Source organism: Silurus meridionalis, chromosome 26 (assembly GCF_014805685.1).
Source record: "Silurus meridionalis isolate SWU-2019-XX chromosome 26, ASM1480568v1, whole genome shotgun sequence".
Lineage (NCBI taxonomy): Eukaryota > Metazoa > Chordata > Actinopteri > Siluriformes > Siluridae > Silurus > Silurus meridionalis.
The window spans coordinates 16389142-16404254 of NC_060909.1; the positions used below are offsets into that span (position 1 = coordinate 16389142).

The window sequence follows — 15113 nt, forward strand, 5'->3', positions numbered from 1 at the left end:
GACGTGCTTTCAGTACTTTTTTAATGGGTTGTATAAGGTGCTTTTAGTGGCAGAAAAGGTCACTCTAAAAACATACAATGAACAATTAAATCCAATCAGCCTTCATTGGAAAAAGTCAGTAAGTGCAGCTTATAGAGTGGATAATATTTAAATATTTCAGTAGAATATATATATATATATATATATATGAAATTGGAATTCATTCATTCAAACATTTACATTGTTCCACCTATTTTCGATTGCCAGTGTTTTGCTCTCTCGAATCCATTTGTGCACGTTCGGTAGTCCGCAATGGTTTGCTCGATCTCCTCGTCAGAGTTCATGACAAATGGGCCTATAATCGAAGGACACAGATGCAAAAGATTAAACTTCAAGCCACGGTTTGCTTAGCACACTGGATTTAAAAAAACAGTAAGCATTTGGAATTGTTGAACGCCTTAGCTATTGATTCTTTCTTCACGGACACCAGATTATTTGTAGAGATTCTGCCAGGGTGATTCCATTTTTAAATATCCGATCAAAATTCTATCAGGGTTCAGTCGTTAACAGAATACCAAGCTATCCCAAGGACATCCCTTTTTTGCAATATTTAGTCCCCAATTTCTAGCTGTTAATAATGATCTCCACTCTTCTGGAAAGATGTTCCACTGGATTTTTGGAGTGCGTATGTGAAGAGAAGGTGGTACCAGTTGAGCAGTGCGAGATGTGATGAGGTCTTTGAGGTAAGATGGCGCTGGTCCAGAACTTGGGCACGACTTGTGTTCAATCTGCCCAAGTTCTCCACACCACCCCACTGCTGCGCTCCTTCACTGGCTTCCAGTAGCTGCACATAGCAGATTCAAAACACTGATGCTTGCCTACAAGGCCAAAAATGGACCATCTTACCTCAGAGACCTCATCACATCTCACACTGCACCACGCTGTCTGAGATCCTCCAGCACTGCTCGACTGGTACCACCTTCTCTCAGAATGAGAGGTAAGTATACTTCAAGGCTCTTCTCTGTTCTGGCACCAAGGTGGTGGAATGAACTTCCCCTAGATGTCCTTACAGCAAAGTCCCCAACTATCTTAAAGCGACGGTTGAAGACCTACCTTTTCCTGAAACACTTAAATTAGCACTTTCCAAGTTTGCGTTGTAGAATTCAAGAGTTATATTCATATTACGTTTGTAATCTTGTGTACCAGTGTAGATTTATTCATTGCTTGAGGCACTTTTGTACATCGCTCTGGATAAGAGCGCCTGCTAAATGTCGCAAATGTAAATGAAGATTTGTGCTCATCCAGCCCCGAGTGTCTTAGTAGGGTTGGCCTCATATATAGCGGACCACTTCAAGTCGAAATCATGTACACCATATCTTCATGCAGCAGGCTTTGTGCACATTGTCATGCTGGAACAGGTTTGGGGTCTCCTAGTTCATGTGAAGGGGATCCAAAGACAATTGTGTGAATCACATGTGGCTGGAAAAGCCAGGTGTCTCAATACTTTTGTAAATATAATGTATCACTGCACTATGTTTCACAGGTCAATCCAAATGATTTCTTGACCCTCCTGTAGGTGCTCATCTATGACTCTATAGCCTATCTATGACTATTCTGGTGTTAAAAAAACATTTTGATGTGTGTGATCAGGTGATAATTTTTGATAATTTAACAGCCACCGTTTAGGCACATTATTGTGAACACCTGCCTAATATTGTGTTTGTTTCCCTTTTGCTGCCAAAACAGTCCTGACCTTTCGATCGTTCGCCACTATTCCTTTCTTGGACCACTTTTGATAGATTCTGAGCACTGCAGACCAGGAAACATCCCACTGTGGTTTTGGAGTCGTCTAGACTTCACAATTTGTCAAATTTGCTCAATTCCCTTCGGCCATTTTTCCTTCTTTGAGGACAAACTGTTCATTTGCGGCCAAATAAATATTTCCCACCCGCTAACAGGTGCCACAATGAAGAGATAATCAGTGTTATTCACTTCACCCGGTTTACTTGATCGGTGTACATCTTATTTCAAACCGAAGATCGTGGACTGTAGAGCCAATAGGAAAATGATTGTAGATAATGTCAACAGTCTGCTACAATGACTTATGACTATGGTTTGTTTCTGATCACCATCACTGCACCATTGTTTATCTGTAATAAATGGACATTCGGTGCAACCCAGATGAGTATGGGTTTTCTCAAGGTTTCTTCCTGATGCCATCTTGGGGAGTTTTTCCTTGCCACAGGCTCGCTCATCAGGGACAAACTTACACTTATACACAAAATATTCATTTTTTTATCACCACGTTGTCTGCGTAAAGCTGCTTTGAGACAATGTTCATTGTTAAAAGCGCTATACAAATAAAAACTAATTAAATTCAAAGACATTTCTCCAAACCGATTCTGTGACCACAGTACACAAATAGTTTATATTTGGGGAAGGGGTTGCTCAGTGGTTAAGATGTTGGATTTCTGATCAGGTCATGAGTTTAAATACTACCATCACCAAGCTGCTACCACTGGGCCCTTAACCCTCAACTGCTCAGCTGTATATATGAGCTAATTGTAAGTCACTGCTGATTGGTGGAAATGTAACTGCGTAGGCCGTGTGTACCATGCTTCACCACTGGTTCATTGATAGGTTCTCCGCCATCAGAGCAAAGTGTGCCTCCTCGACTCCCTGGCAACAACACAAAATATTTCATCTGTTAAACAAATTAAAATACAGTGTAAATGAAACTAAAGGCGCAAAAAAGAGAGGCTTTTTGTACCTTATTTTTCACTTGAATACAGTCACCATCCTCAAAAACCACAGTGTGGTGAGGTTCGACTTTCTTTTGGTCTCCTTCCGGCCCTAACAAACGCAAGAACAACACTGAAAACACAGAATTACACAACTTGTCGTTAATAACTGGCAAGCGATGACCGACAATTCCTCTGGAAACAGGTCTTTTGTGCGGTGGTTTAGAAGAACGTCTGGGGAGGAAAATAAAAATATTTTGCCTTCCCTTTGATTCATAGCTTTACTCATTTTTCAGATGCTGAATGATTGTTGTGGATGCCTTCATCCAACACAGCTGCTCGACTTGTTTTGCGCTAAATGGTAACGCGGTGGTTTCAACTTGAATGTCGAATATTTTTTTCTTTACTTCTCCTTCTTCTCAATTCCAAATCATCTGCTAACAATTATGTTAATTATACAGTCAACAACTTATACTCGAAGGAGCAAACGTACAACGCTTTTATGTCAGTCGGAGATAACCTCTGAGATTTGCTCGGAATTAGTTGAAACACTCGAAACGAGTCAATATTTGCGATCAGATAACGTTTAATTGGAAGATTTCCCGCGTTCGTCAGTGATCCAAGCAGAATGTTTCATGTGCAAGACTTAATGTTTTCGTTCTCTCCCCCATTTTAATTTGGAGCTGATAAAAAAAAAATAAAAAAAGTAGGAACATACACTCCCAAAAAAAAAAAAAAAAACCTCAAAAAACATAAATGTGCTATTCACCTCAACACGTTCCTTGGAGGTTTTAGCAGAGCTTTGCACTTTTTCCTCCTTGTTCATTATAAAGTTTGGCTGAATTATGACCGTGACGACGAGATTAAAGAAAAAAAAAACATTTCCTATACACGTTTATAATCTGACAAATGGAAAACATTGCACAGAAACTGAAAACCTGATAAGTGCGTTAATTGTGCGATATAAAGACGTGATGCAACTGGCCTGGGCTCGAGAGCCTCGCGTTTTTTCCCCCGCGAAACGTCTCCGTGTACTCTCCAGCTTGGAAAAATTCATCAACTAATGACCGTGTCGAAAATCCACCCCCTCAACCTGGAATTCATCAAAAGCGCCTCAATAAATCAACACTTCAAACAGTGCTATAGTAACTGCTCCTCAGGCCAGGGGTGTGCGCTGTTGCCGTTGGAGTGAGATCACAGAGGAAACCCTCGTAGGTCCAAGTGGAAATCAAGATATACTCAATGTTTGCAGGGAAGACGAGACGATTCTAAAGAGTCGGGATTGTGAGGTTGTTTTAAAAAAAAAAAAAAAATAAACACTACTGTATGTTGTGATTTTTATACAAAAGCTTTCTTGTGTGTGCATGTGAAAGGAAGTTTGTACTTACCGGTGTGTACAATTCCCGAGAGCGTGTAGATAAAAGCCGTCCAACCTATTTAGCACAACAGAATACGATTATAGATTTCCAACATATAATATATATATAGAAGTGCTGAGTGTGCATAATGCATTTTCATGCATTTAATGCATTATAATGCATTTTCATTCAGACCATTCTCTGAGGTTTCGTGTGCATGCATGGGAGCCATTCCCCGAACAGCCTCATAACTTCTACAAGAATATACACTCGATCTTATTAATGCACTCATACTATTAAATCTGTTGCTTCTCCGTGGTATAAGTATGAAAGCATGGCCTTAACACTGTTTCTGACACAATCAAGGTATTTGAAGCATTAAAATGGATCTTTAATTTGAACTATCCTGTAAGGTAACAATAGGGGTGTTGGGGGAGGGTTAAATTGCTCATGTCAAGCAATAGAAGGTCTTCTGTTTAACACTTGTGGTTCCTAGTGGGCATTAAAAGCTTAATTCGCATCTCCTACTGAGGATCAGACAAATGCCAGTGATCTTTATTCATGCATGTGGCATCATGTGGCAACAGCACTTAATATGCTGTTGGCCCACCCTTTGCAGCTTTAACTCTCCCGAAAAGGCTTTCCACAAGATTTAGGAGTGTGTTAATGGGAATTTTTGAGCGTTCTTTCAGAAGCGCATTTGTGAGGTCAGACACTGGTGTTGGACGAGAAGGCCTGGATAGCAGTCTCCGCTCTAATTAATCGTCGTGTTCTATCGAGTTGAGGGTCAGGACTCTTTGCAGGCCAGTCAAGTTTTTCCACATCAAACTCACTCATCCATGTCTTTACAGATCTTGCTTTGTGCACTGTTGAGCAGTGATGTTGGAACAGGAACGGGTCGTCCCCAAACTGTTCCCACAAAGTCGGAAGCATGAAATTGTCTAAAATGTCTTGGTACGCTGAAGCATTAAGAGTTCCTTTCACTGGAACTAAGGAGCCCAACTCTTGAAAAACAACCTCACATCATAATCCCCCGTCCACCAAACTTTACACTTGGCACAATGCAGTCAGCCAAACCGCCAAACCCAGATTCGTCCTTCGGATTGCCAGGCAGTGAAGCGTGATTCGCCACTCCTCTAGATGTTTTTGCATTGCACTTGATGTAAGGCTTGAAATGCAGCTGCTCGACCATGGAAACCCATTCCATAAAGCTCTACGCACTGTTCTTCAGCTAATCTACACACTATATACACTACAATAGCACACTGGGTTCCATTCCAGTCGGCCAAGATGAGGGATCTGAGCGCATACTTACCACAACTAGTGCCAGCGTCAGAGTAAGTCACCACCTGTCCACAAAGAAACGGCCATGGAATATTGTTCTCGAACGAGTTTTCAAGGTAATGACCATGAACATGAGATAGGGGTGGGCCAAATCAGGAGAAGTTAGTTGTTTGTGCCAAAGAGGAAAGAGAGTTGGCTTTTTTTTATTATGAATAAAAAGGTAATATTTTAAATGTAAACGACTCTTACATTTATAGACTATAACAATAAATACGTTCTGATGCTTGGTAATTGGGACACTACTACTTCTTTCGGCTTCTCCCATTTGGGGGCGCCACAGCGGATCATTCGTCCCCATAATCTCCTTCTCTCCTTCCTGGTGGCTCCATCTCGCATTCTCCCACCGATATACCCCATGTCCCTCCTCTGCACAAGTCCAAACCATCCCAATCTCGCCTTTCTCACCTTGTCTCCAAAACGGGCAGCTACAGAAAGTCAGTGGAAGGAGCATAGTAAAGGTCTGGTGTGGAAGAACTTAGGAAGATCCAATTCTGGATCAGCTGCTGAGCTCCAATAAGTTGATGTAGTCTAGTCTTGAGATAACAAGCTGAGTGGATGGAAACATACACATTCTCCTGATTGGAAATCAACAGATTTTCAACAATAGATTACAATCATGTAGCCCAGAGAAGTTCTCACCACAGTTGTAAATAGTGATTATATTGTATGAGTCGCCAAAATCCATCCTGTTCCTCTGATCTCCCTCATGCAGAGCCGTTATTTGCAGCTCTGCATTTAGTATTTGGTGCATCCTTCCTTTTGCAAACACACCTGAATGGCGCCATTACATTTTTGGAGCCAATGTTAATTCTGTTCATTCTGACCCCTTAATATACAAGAGGTTTTATTTACTGGAGCCGAATGTGAATCATTTTCCAGACTTTCGTGAATGCTCCTCTTTGAATGACCTTCAGGATGGAACGTCCACTTTTAGCGTGAATACTGTGGAAATTCCAGAGGATAATGAAAAACAAAAAAACACACCTAGTAATTTCCTTACCGCTGCTTTTGTCTAAATGAAGACGCTGTCGTGCAGAAGAGTCGTTTTCACCAAAAAAAAAAAAAAAAGGCCATCCAGCGGTATTGCATCTGATCGTCAGCAAGCAGACTCGTCTGATCCAAATACTGGAAACGTTTGTGGCTGGGTCAATACCGAATTGTAGTACAAGCCGATCTGACGTCTTTGTGGAAACACTGTTTTGACCGGGTTCGCGACACGAGGAAGATGTTTGTGTTGTCTATTCGAAGCGAAAGTTGGGGCCGGCGGTGTTTTCGCGGTCACGCTAATCGTTATGTGAGAGCGAGCGCGATTTCAGAAATGTAACCATGTTAAAAGCTTCCTCATGTCTACATTTTTTATCCCGTTGCTCAGCCAAAGCTTTACAACAGTCATCCTAAATAGACATCTGTGAATCGGGAACAGCTGGCACCACTTTCACCAGATCTGTATTTATTGCCAGTGCTTGATGGGGATATTAGGCCCCAAACACCACAGGCGCTGTTGTAGCTTGTTCATTGAGTTCTAGCGGTACAGACGGACGATTCTTACCCGAGGGGATTGGCTGCACGTGTTTCGCACCCTCGCTGAGACGGAAGTCAAGATATAAAGTTGGAGTTCTGGTGTAGATTTTTGACTAAAAATAAAAGAAAAATAGAAAGAAAAGAAAACATATAAATAGACTGTTTAAAATACATTTTGTGTAATGTGTATAAATTATAAACGTCCATCCATCTATCTAGCTATCCATCCATTCATCCATCACATCTATTTGTGTATTTGGGACAGTTTAATTATTAATGTTTTCCCCCCAACAATTGTTTAGACTTAAAAGGAACGAAGTCAGAATTACAAGAAAAAAAAGGCACAATTACAGGAAATAAACTCGTAATTGCGAGATTTTTTTTTTTTTTCTCCAAAAAAAGTTTGGGATCAATTTAAACTAATACATTAAGAAAACACCATAGAGTGTGTTTAAATGTTTTATTTATTTTTCAGAGTAATCTAAAATTCATTTTTATATTTTTAGTATGATTTTTTTTTATTTATTTTTATATTTATATTTGCATTTTGATGTAATATGTAAAATTGTTCTATTCTGTTATATGTAATATTGCTCCAATGCTCCAGAGATACTTTTAATGGTCTTCCAGTCTAAACATTTTAAACAGTGTGCTATTTTGTAACAGATGTTATTGAAAAGAACAACAGCGAGCGTCTGGTTTCAGGCAACACTTGGCTGTTTGACTGACCTAATTTAGTTCGAGTCCTGGGTCACTTCCACTCGTTTCTACCCCGGGGTAGCCTAGACTCAGCCGCAATTCTCATTTACAACATTAAAACCCTACTTCCACCCCCTTAAAATCTGTTCCCAATTTCCTGCTTTTGTCCGATAAAGAGGGGGAGCCGACTGATGATATCCTTACGCCTGCAATTTCCAGAGAAACACGAGGGTTTCCGAGTGAAACTGAATGTCAGGGTGAAGTTTTCCCATTTTAGGCATTGTAACTTTATACAGTCGTGAACCACTATCGGATGCTCACCTTGACCCCGAGTGCTTCTCCTGAAATGACCGCCACAGTCACGCCATCTTTGCTAGGCTTGGGTATCTGTTGGCTCTTCAACTCCTGGTACTGGGGTTCCACCATTTTATCAGCTTTTCGCAGGTTCACCCAAAGCTGAAGGCCACGCATCGGCTCGTCGGATAGCGGCATCTCCGCATGAACCACACCTCGTCCTGCGGTCATCCACTGCCGAGACGCACACAAACACATTTCAGCAAACTTGAGTAATCCCAATTTGTCATGTTTTATACGGAGTACCACAAAGTTTTGTACTGTGGCCATTTCTATTCTCTATGAGGCAAACTTTAAAGAGAGTGAGTTCAAAAATTAAGAAATTCAACATGTTCAAGTTTTCTCCCAAAAAAAAAAAGAAAAAAGCTCAAGTGACCTCAAGTAAACTTTAATTCGATTCGTTGTAAAAATAAACCGCGACATTTTTACTACCGCGGCTTAATGCGCCCCTTGGGGGTCCGTCTCTCTCGTTTCTCCGTTCCGCGATGGAAATTTCCATCCGTGCTCTCAGACCTGAACGCGCTACACTGTGATGTGAGTTATGGAGTGAAACACTGTCAGCAGCTTTCATAACCTCTGGTAGTGCGGTTAACCGAGTGCTGCTAAATCAGAGCAGACGTTAGAAATATGCTCTGCGGGGTACAGATATATATCACGTATCTATACTGTCCCCCGAATCAGAAAAAGACAGCTTTACAACATTTGAATGATGGAAACTGTTCCACAAGTATGATCACTCCATTGATATGCAGGTTTTATTGTAAGGTCTACCTGCAAATCCCCAGCCTCCAGTTTTCCATAGTGTCCACAAAAGTCCTCATGAGCTGATGAGCCACTTAGAAGGTACGTTACCTGTGCAGAAAAAGAAACATTCTTTTTTATACAATATATGAAGAACATCCCTCTACATTTAGTCCGCGTTTGCTTTTATAAGAACCTTCACTATTCTAGGAAGATTTCTAGTTCCACTAGATTTTGGAGATTTGTGGAGATCAGCCCATGTAAAGCATATCTTTTACCTCCTATAGTGCTGGCTTTGTGCACATAGGAACTGTCTCCCAAGTGAAGGAAAAATGTAATACTACCGAATCCAGCAACATCCTATACAGTTGTGTGTCTTTAACTTTGCTGTAACACCTTGGGGAAGAACCACATTTGGCTGGAAGAGTCAGGTGTCCCAATAGTTTTGTCCATAAAATGTATATGATGTAACATCATTAATCTGCACACACATTCAGAATCTTGTATCCTCAGAAAGAACGCGTTTCCTATTTCCGAGAAATTAATTCTGCTTTGTAAAGAGAACGACTTGTGCAATAAATACTGAGGGGAAAATCGTTTATTTCTTGCTGACTGGGTCCTTGGCGAATGAGCAAATTCATTCTGTTTCGGTGGAAAAAGACCAAAAGAAAGGACCAAAAAAAAAGCTCAGATTTGACATGAAACCAAAGAACACATTTGGAAAATAAATATCACCTCAGGAAACTGTTTGATCGTGTTAAATAACTGAATAGCAAACAGCTTGCATTACAGGAAGGATCGCTGGGAGACGAGGACAAAAGTCCACCTCTTTTATTTCTTCCCCCTGTACGCCCGCTGACCTGAAGCCTGAGAGCAGCCTGCGATCTCTGAACGCAGCTGTGAGTAACTGGTCATGTGTCTATTCGTGAGGAAACGCACCTGTTTTGCTGAGGCATCATGGGAATGGTGCCAAAAGCACTGGTTTATTCAGTCTTAAACCCTTAAGCTTGTCCTCCTAGGAGAATTTTAGAAGGTTTTATGAGGAAACCTATAGCGGTAGGAATGAGAACTTTGGAGAACCTTAACTTTCTCTTTACAAAGAAGCATTAAAGCAGGTGACTGAAAATTCCAGAAGAGGGCGCAGAATTTACGCACAATTTGGAACAAACATTATACTCAATCTTTATTGCGATTACAGATTTGGAAATGGACAAAAAAGTTTAAATACATTTATACCAAGCAGCTTAGGGGTCTTAACACCCTTTATTATTGTAGGACACCACTACACACTAGTAAGTAGGGATGGGGGTGGTTTACATTTTATCGATATCAATACCTGTACTTATCAATACTGTTACCGATACTACTCTCTATAATTTGGTGCAAAAAGACCTTATGTTAATAAAAAAATTGACATTTCTATTTTATTACTACTAAACTTTAGTACTGCATTTTACAAAAAGGCACATAAAGCACACTTTTAAAAGGAAAAAAGCCCTTCAAAAAAAAGAGATTTCCTTAGCATACCACAGAGGTCGACTGAAACTGATAGCTAGATCGGATCGTGCTTGTCAATAACCGTTTAATTAAACGAAAGTTTTTAAAAATGGATACTGAATTAAAAATATGAAATGTAACACGGTAGTAGTACTGAACTTTATTTAATAAAAAAAAAATAATAATAAATGGTCCTGATTTATGATGTGCTAATTACACATTTATTTGAATATATTCATTATATTAATCAATAGCTATATAATGAATAAACTATGATTTATAAATAGTAAATATAATACGTGGAAAAACAAACAGCACGTGGTGGCAGTGATTCGCCTCTAGAGGCCGCTCTCGCGATACAAGCTACAAAAGCGGTATAAAACGCTTTCTAGCTAAGCGCTTCCTGTGGGCTTATTCATATTTCGATTTACATTATTAAACCGATGTGTCCCCAAAGATTACTATTTCTATCTAAAGACTTATTTTGAGGCTGGTAGATGTAGTTTGAACCGGGAGATGACCGAGACATCTCAATACAGTGCATTGCTTGAGGTAGAAGCGTGCTTTGTTTGTAAATGTTTCGTATATTCATTAATGTTTTTAATATATCACTGCCACTTGATGACATTATTCAAGGACAGAAAATAACAAGCCCGATCCAATCTAGCTGTCAGTTTCGGCCGACCTCTGTGGTATGCTGAGGAAATCTCTCTTTTTATAAAGGGCTTTTTTTCTTTTCTCTCTTTATGCTCTTTCATTTCCAAGACATGTGCAACAAGAATGAATTCCACTCAACCAAAACTTGAAACCAACCGGCGGCAAAATAGTTGCACCAAGGGAACTCGAATTAGATTTTTCAACTAAATGTATTTACAAGAATCCGACCGAAATCATTCCACAGATCAAAAACCGCTTCAGGGCGGCAAGACTTTGATTTACACGCCTCTTCAAACCAAAAGCTTTTGGATCATGTGAGGCCGGCTAACAACACCCCTCCAAGCCGCTCATAGTAAGACTGAAGATCTGGGGTTAATAAGAAATGACTGAAAAAGTATTTCACTTTCTCTCTGTATAGATCTGTTTAAAGCTTAGTGATTAAGCCTAGAGCAATTTTTCTGTTATCAATAAAAAGGCTTTCAGTTGCCAATAACTGATTAATCAACCGATGGTTTTTTAAATGGATACTGTTTAAAAAAAAAAAACGTATATTCAATGTAAAATAGTACTGAACTTTATTACAAAGATAAAAAAAAACACACTACTGAATCATGAAAATGTGTTCAAAGGAAATAAATATTAATACATTCACTAATAAATGTAATTGTATCTCACCATGCAGCACAACATCTAACGAGTAAAGCAAACAGCACATGGCATCAGTGATTCGCCTCTAGAGGCCGCTCTTGTAATGACTGTGGACCAGAAGCCAGAAAAACTATCGGTATGGATTTTTGCTGATAGCCGATAGTTCCAGCAATCAACTATTGGTAGAGGTCAACCTCTAATTAAGGCATTGGACTTTGGCTACAAAGTTTGAGTTCAAATTTCAGCCACACCAAGCTACCAATCATGGGCCCCTGAGTAAGGCCCTTAACCCCGTAGCGGCTTTAGTTGCATGAATAGTAGAGGGTGTTAGATGGTTATTCACATTTAAAGCATTTGGCAAAGTCGATACAAAGTGCTATTTTGCGCTTTCTCTTTCTCTCCTCATATCTCGGGAAAGCTCAGCTGGAAGCTCGAATTTTCTGTTTTCTCCATTAAATTTTTTACATTCCGAGCTGATACGCTTGGCACGGAACTCTAGATCCTGTGGTGATTCGTTGGAAACAGAGTAACATCACTTCATTTTGACTTCATCTTTGAAAACTGCTGTGTCAGAGGTTCAATGCAAACCTTTTAAACTTTTTTGCTACACATTTTCAAGAGAATCACCGTTTCTTCTAATAGCTTCTTTATCATGTCTTCTCAAGATGTTTTTTCTTTGACACCTCTTTGGTCAGTAGGGATGCATCTAAATCTAAAGTATGCCTATTTTCTAGCAAGAATTCTAGATAAGACTAGAGCTTGGAAAACACTTAAGCAGAGGGAATGCAAGCTCAGCTGGGCAGAGTGTGGTTGAAGTCTTCACCACTTCACAAAGCACTATTAGACCAGTAATCCATGTAAAAATAATAATAAAAAAACTTCCTGTAACCAACCCTCAACGGGATTTTAGCTGGTAATCTACATGAGGTGACTCTGTGACCTCGTACTAGCATGACAATGACTAGCATGAGAGACTACAGAGAACTTTGGTATATAAAAGAGCACATTCTCCAAAATAGAATGGAAATAATTGGGGTCTACAAAACAGCTTTGGGAAACTGGGCACCTGTAGAGCAAGAAAAAGAATAATGAATCTATGACAGAAGTATTTACAGTGTACACCTGGTCATACGTTCAATGCATGTGACTATAGCTGTGATACACTGCCCCTAGTGGTAGGGATGTGAAATCATTTATCCAAACAGTATGCCAATAAATTTGGTTGGTCATGTGTATGCTGTTATACCTGTAACAAGGTCCATGCCAATATCATGTCAAGGTGTTGAGTGGATAATGATGGTCCGCAGTGGCATTTGGTTGTTCCAGTGGAACCGAATGAGTGACAGTTCATAATTTATAGCTCTATTGTGGGTGTACCTGATAAAGCGCCCAAGGGTGTTTACACATAGCATGCTTTTAAAATGAATCACACTTAGTCTTGTTGTTTTAGTTGCGAATGGCCTGGAAACGACTTTTTGGCATCCAGGAGATCTCAGGTCACTTCTTTAAACCATTAATTTAGCCAGAAATGTAGGGTTTACGTTGCTAAGTAAGATTTTATTGTGTGTAATTGTAAGATAAAAAAGAAATTCGATATATAAATTATGCATAATTAAAAAATACATGTAATATTCTATACGTACATTAAGCATAAAATTATAGTGTTCTGCCTCAAAATGTGTTGAATTTAGTTAATAATAAAAAAGAAACAATTTGAAATGAAAGAGTATCAGAAATACTCGCGCTTCATGTCAAAGCGTTGCTGACTATAGCATTGAGGCGAGTTCACAAACTTGACATGTTAAGATTTAGGAAAAATGGGCAAGTGTATAAATACACGAGTTACTTCCACAATGGCCACGTTGTAATAGCTAGGCAAAAGGGTCAGAGAATCTGAGGATGAAGCAGTTTGGACCTTTAAAAAGCAGGCGAATGAAGGTCAGACATTAAACTGGTGGAGAGGGTCATTGATTAGTGTACACATACTTTGCACAAATAGTATTGTATAGTCAGTGTTGTTTTTGCCACGTACACTTATACTGATATTCCTCATTTTTCTGTGAGCTGTTTGGTAGAAAGCCTACGCATATGCACAGCAACTTACAATCGCTTCAGCAGACTTGGTGATTTTTCACAACCAATGCAACAATCGGGCAAAACACAAAAAGAGTTTTGATTGTGGATTCCTTTAACATGGTTCATGTTTTTTTTTGTTGTGCTGATAAAAATTTAATAAAAACTCAACTTATTAGAAATGCTGAGTCATGGACCTTTGCGTGTTGGCAATTAAATAGCTGTACAAGCGCGACCTCTGGTGGCTAAACAACGACACACTGATTTGGTGCTGAGTCACGGTGAGAAGGAAGAAATATTAAAGATTATAATAGAATTAAGAGTTTAAGTATGTGTGTATTCTGTAATGCATAGCACTGCATCGTCTGATATCTTCTATTCGGCGTTTTTGCCTAGATGTCTCTTGAATTGGAAAAGTTCTACATTCTACATAAACATTATTTATATTGATTTTACGCATGATCACGTGACCTTCTGACCAGCCTGCATCTATCCTGTACGCAGGGAAGCACCTGGAGGATCCAGAACTATTTGCTTATTAGAATTACAATAAATGAAATGTTCTGATGGATCAGATGTTTGGGTTTTACCGTCTCAAATCCACGGTGAGGATGATCAGGAAATCCAGCAGGTTTTCTGACACAGAACTCATCCAGCATCAGGAACGGATCTAGGTTTCTCAGCTTGGAAAAAAAATGATAAATTTGTGTGATCTTTATTATTTTTTATTAAGTGTCACACAGGACATGTGTCATGGTCAGTGGAAGTGTAATAAACCGACCTCTTTTCGCCCGATGCTCCTCCGAACTCGCGCTCCGACTCCCTCCGATTGCTCAACACTTAAAACCATTTGACTCACTTTCCTAGGCTTTGTCATGGTTGATCCACTTTCCTGGTACAAAACCTGTGTTCAGCTTCTGCTCTAACGCGTTGATCTTCTACCGTGACAGCAGTTTTATAGTTGATGCTCCAACTGTTGATCCGAATCTTCAAATCGAGGCATTATAAAACAAGAGTCGACTCCCTACCGTGATACTGAATCGACTCGTGATTTCGAGTCCTAAGAAAGTGTTTGGGATTTTTTGTTTTTGTTTTCACTTAACATAAAGCAGCAAAAAGTTATTGTCCATATTGTGAACGAATATAAAATTGACTGTGTCTTTCTTTTCAAATAACTAAAATGTCTTAAATAGCTATTTTTTCGTTTTTGAGTTGAAAATGTGTGGAATTTTTCCTTTTTTATTTCCGGAAACAATGCAATCAGATTCGCTATCTGTTTTGTTTACATTCTATAGGGGTGTGACAGGTGGCATGTTATGCGCAGGCGCACTCGTGTGCGTGTGTAAAAAAGAGCGAGAGCGCGCGCGAGCGGCCAGCTAGTCACGTGGGTTGGAAATTTTTTAAAGGGCCAGATCCTAATTGTGTGGTTTTGTTTTAGAAAGCAGGATTTTTTTATTTAGGAGGCTGATCAAGAATAATAATAATAAAAAAAAAACACACC

General features: G+C 39.6%; 2 protein-coding genes across 9 annotated transcripts in view; one reads left to right on the forward strand and one right to left on the reverse strand.

The window, feature by feature from the left end:
• Positions 1 to 15113, forward strand: part of LOC124380131 (cytoplasmic tyrosine-protein kinase BMX-like) — a 51589-nt gene that overhangs the window by 6308 nt on the left and 30168 nt on the right. The window lies entirely within an intron of this gene.
• On the reverse strand, positions 5 to 14932 carry pir (pirin). Its single transcript, XM_046840912.1, is given in 10 exon segments — positions 5 to 334; positions 2593 to 2628; positions 2631 to 2658; positions 2750 to 2832; positions 4109 to 4153; positions 6972 to 7056; positions 7964 to 8170; positions 8768 to 8848; positions 14203 to 14295; positions 14394 to 14932. Coding segments are annotated over 10 exon segments (873 nt in total). The 5' UTR covers positions 14490 to 14932; the 3' UTR covers positions 5 to 215.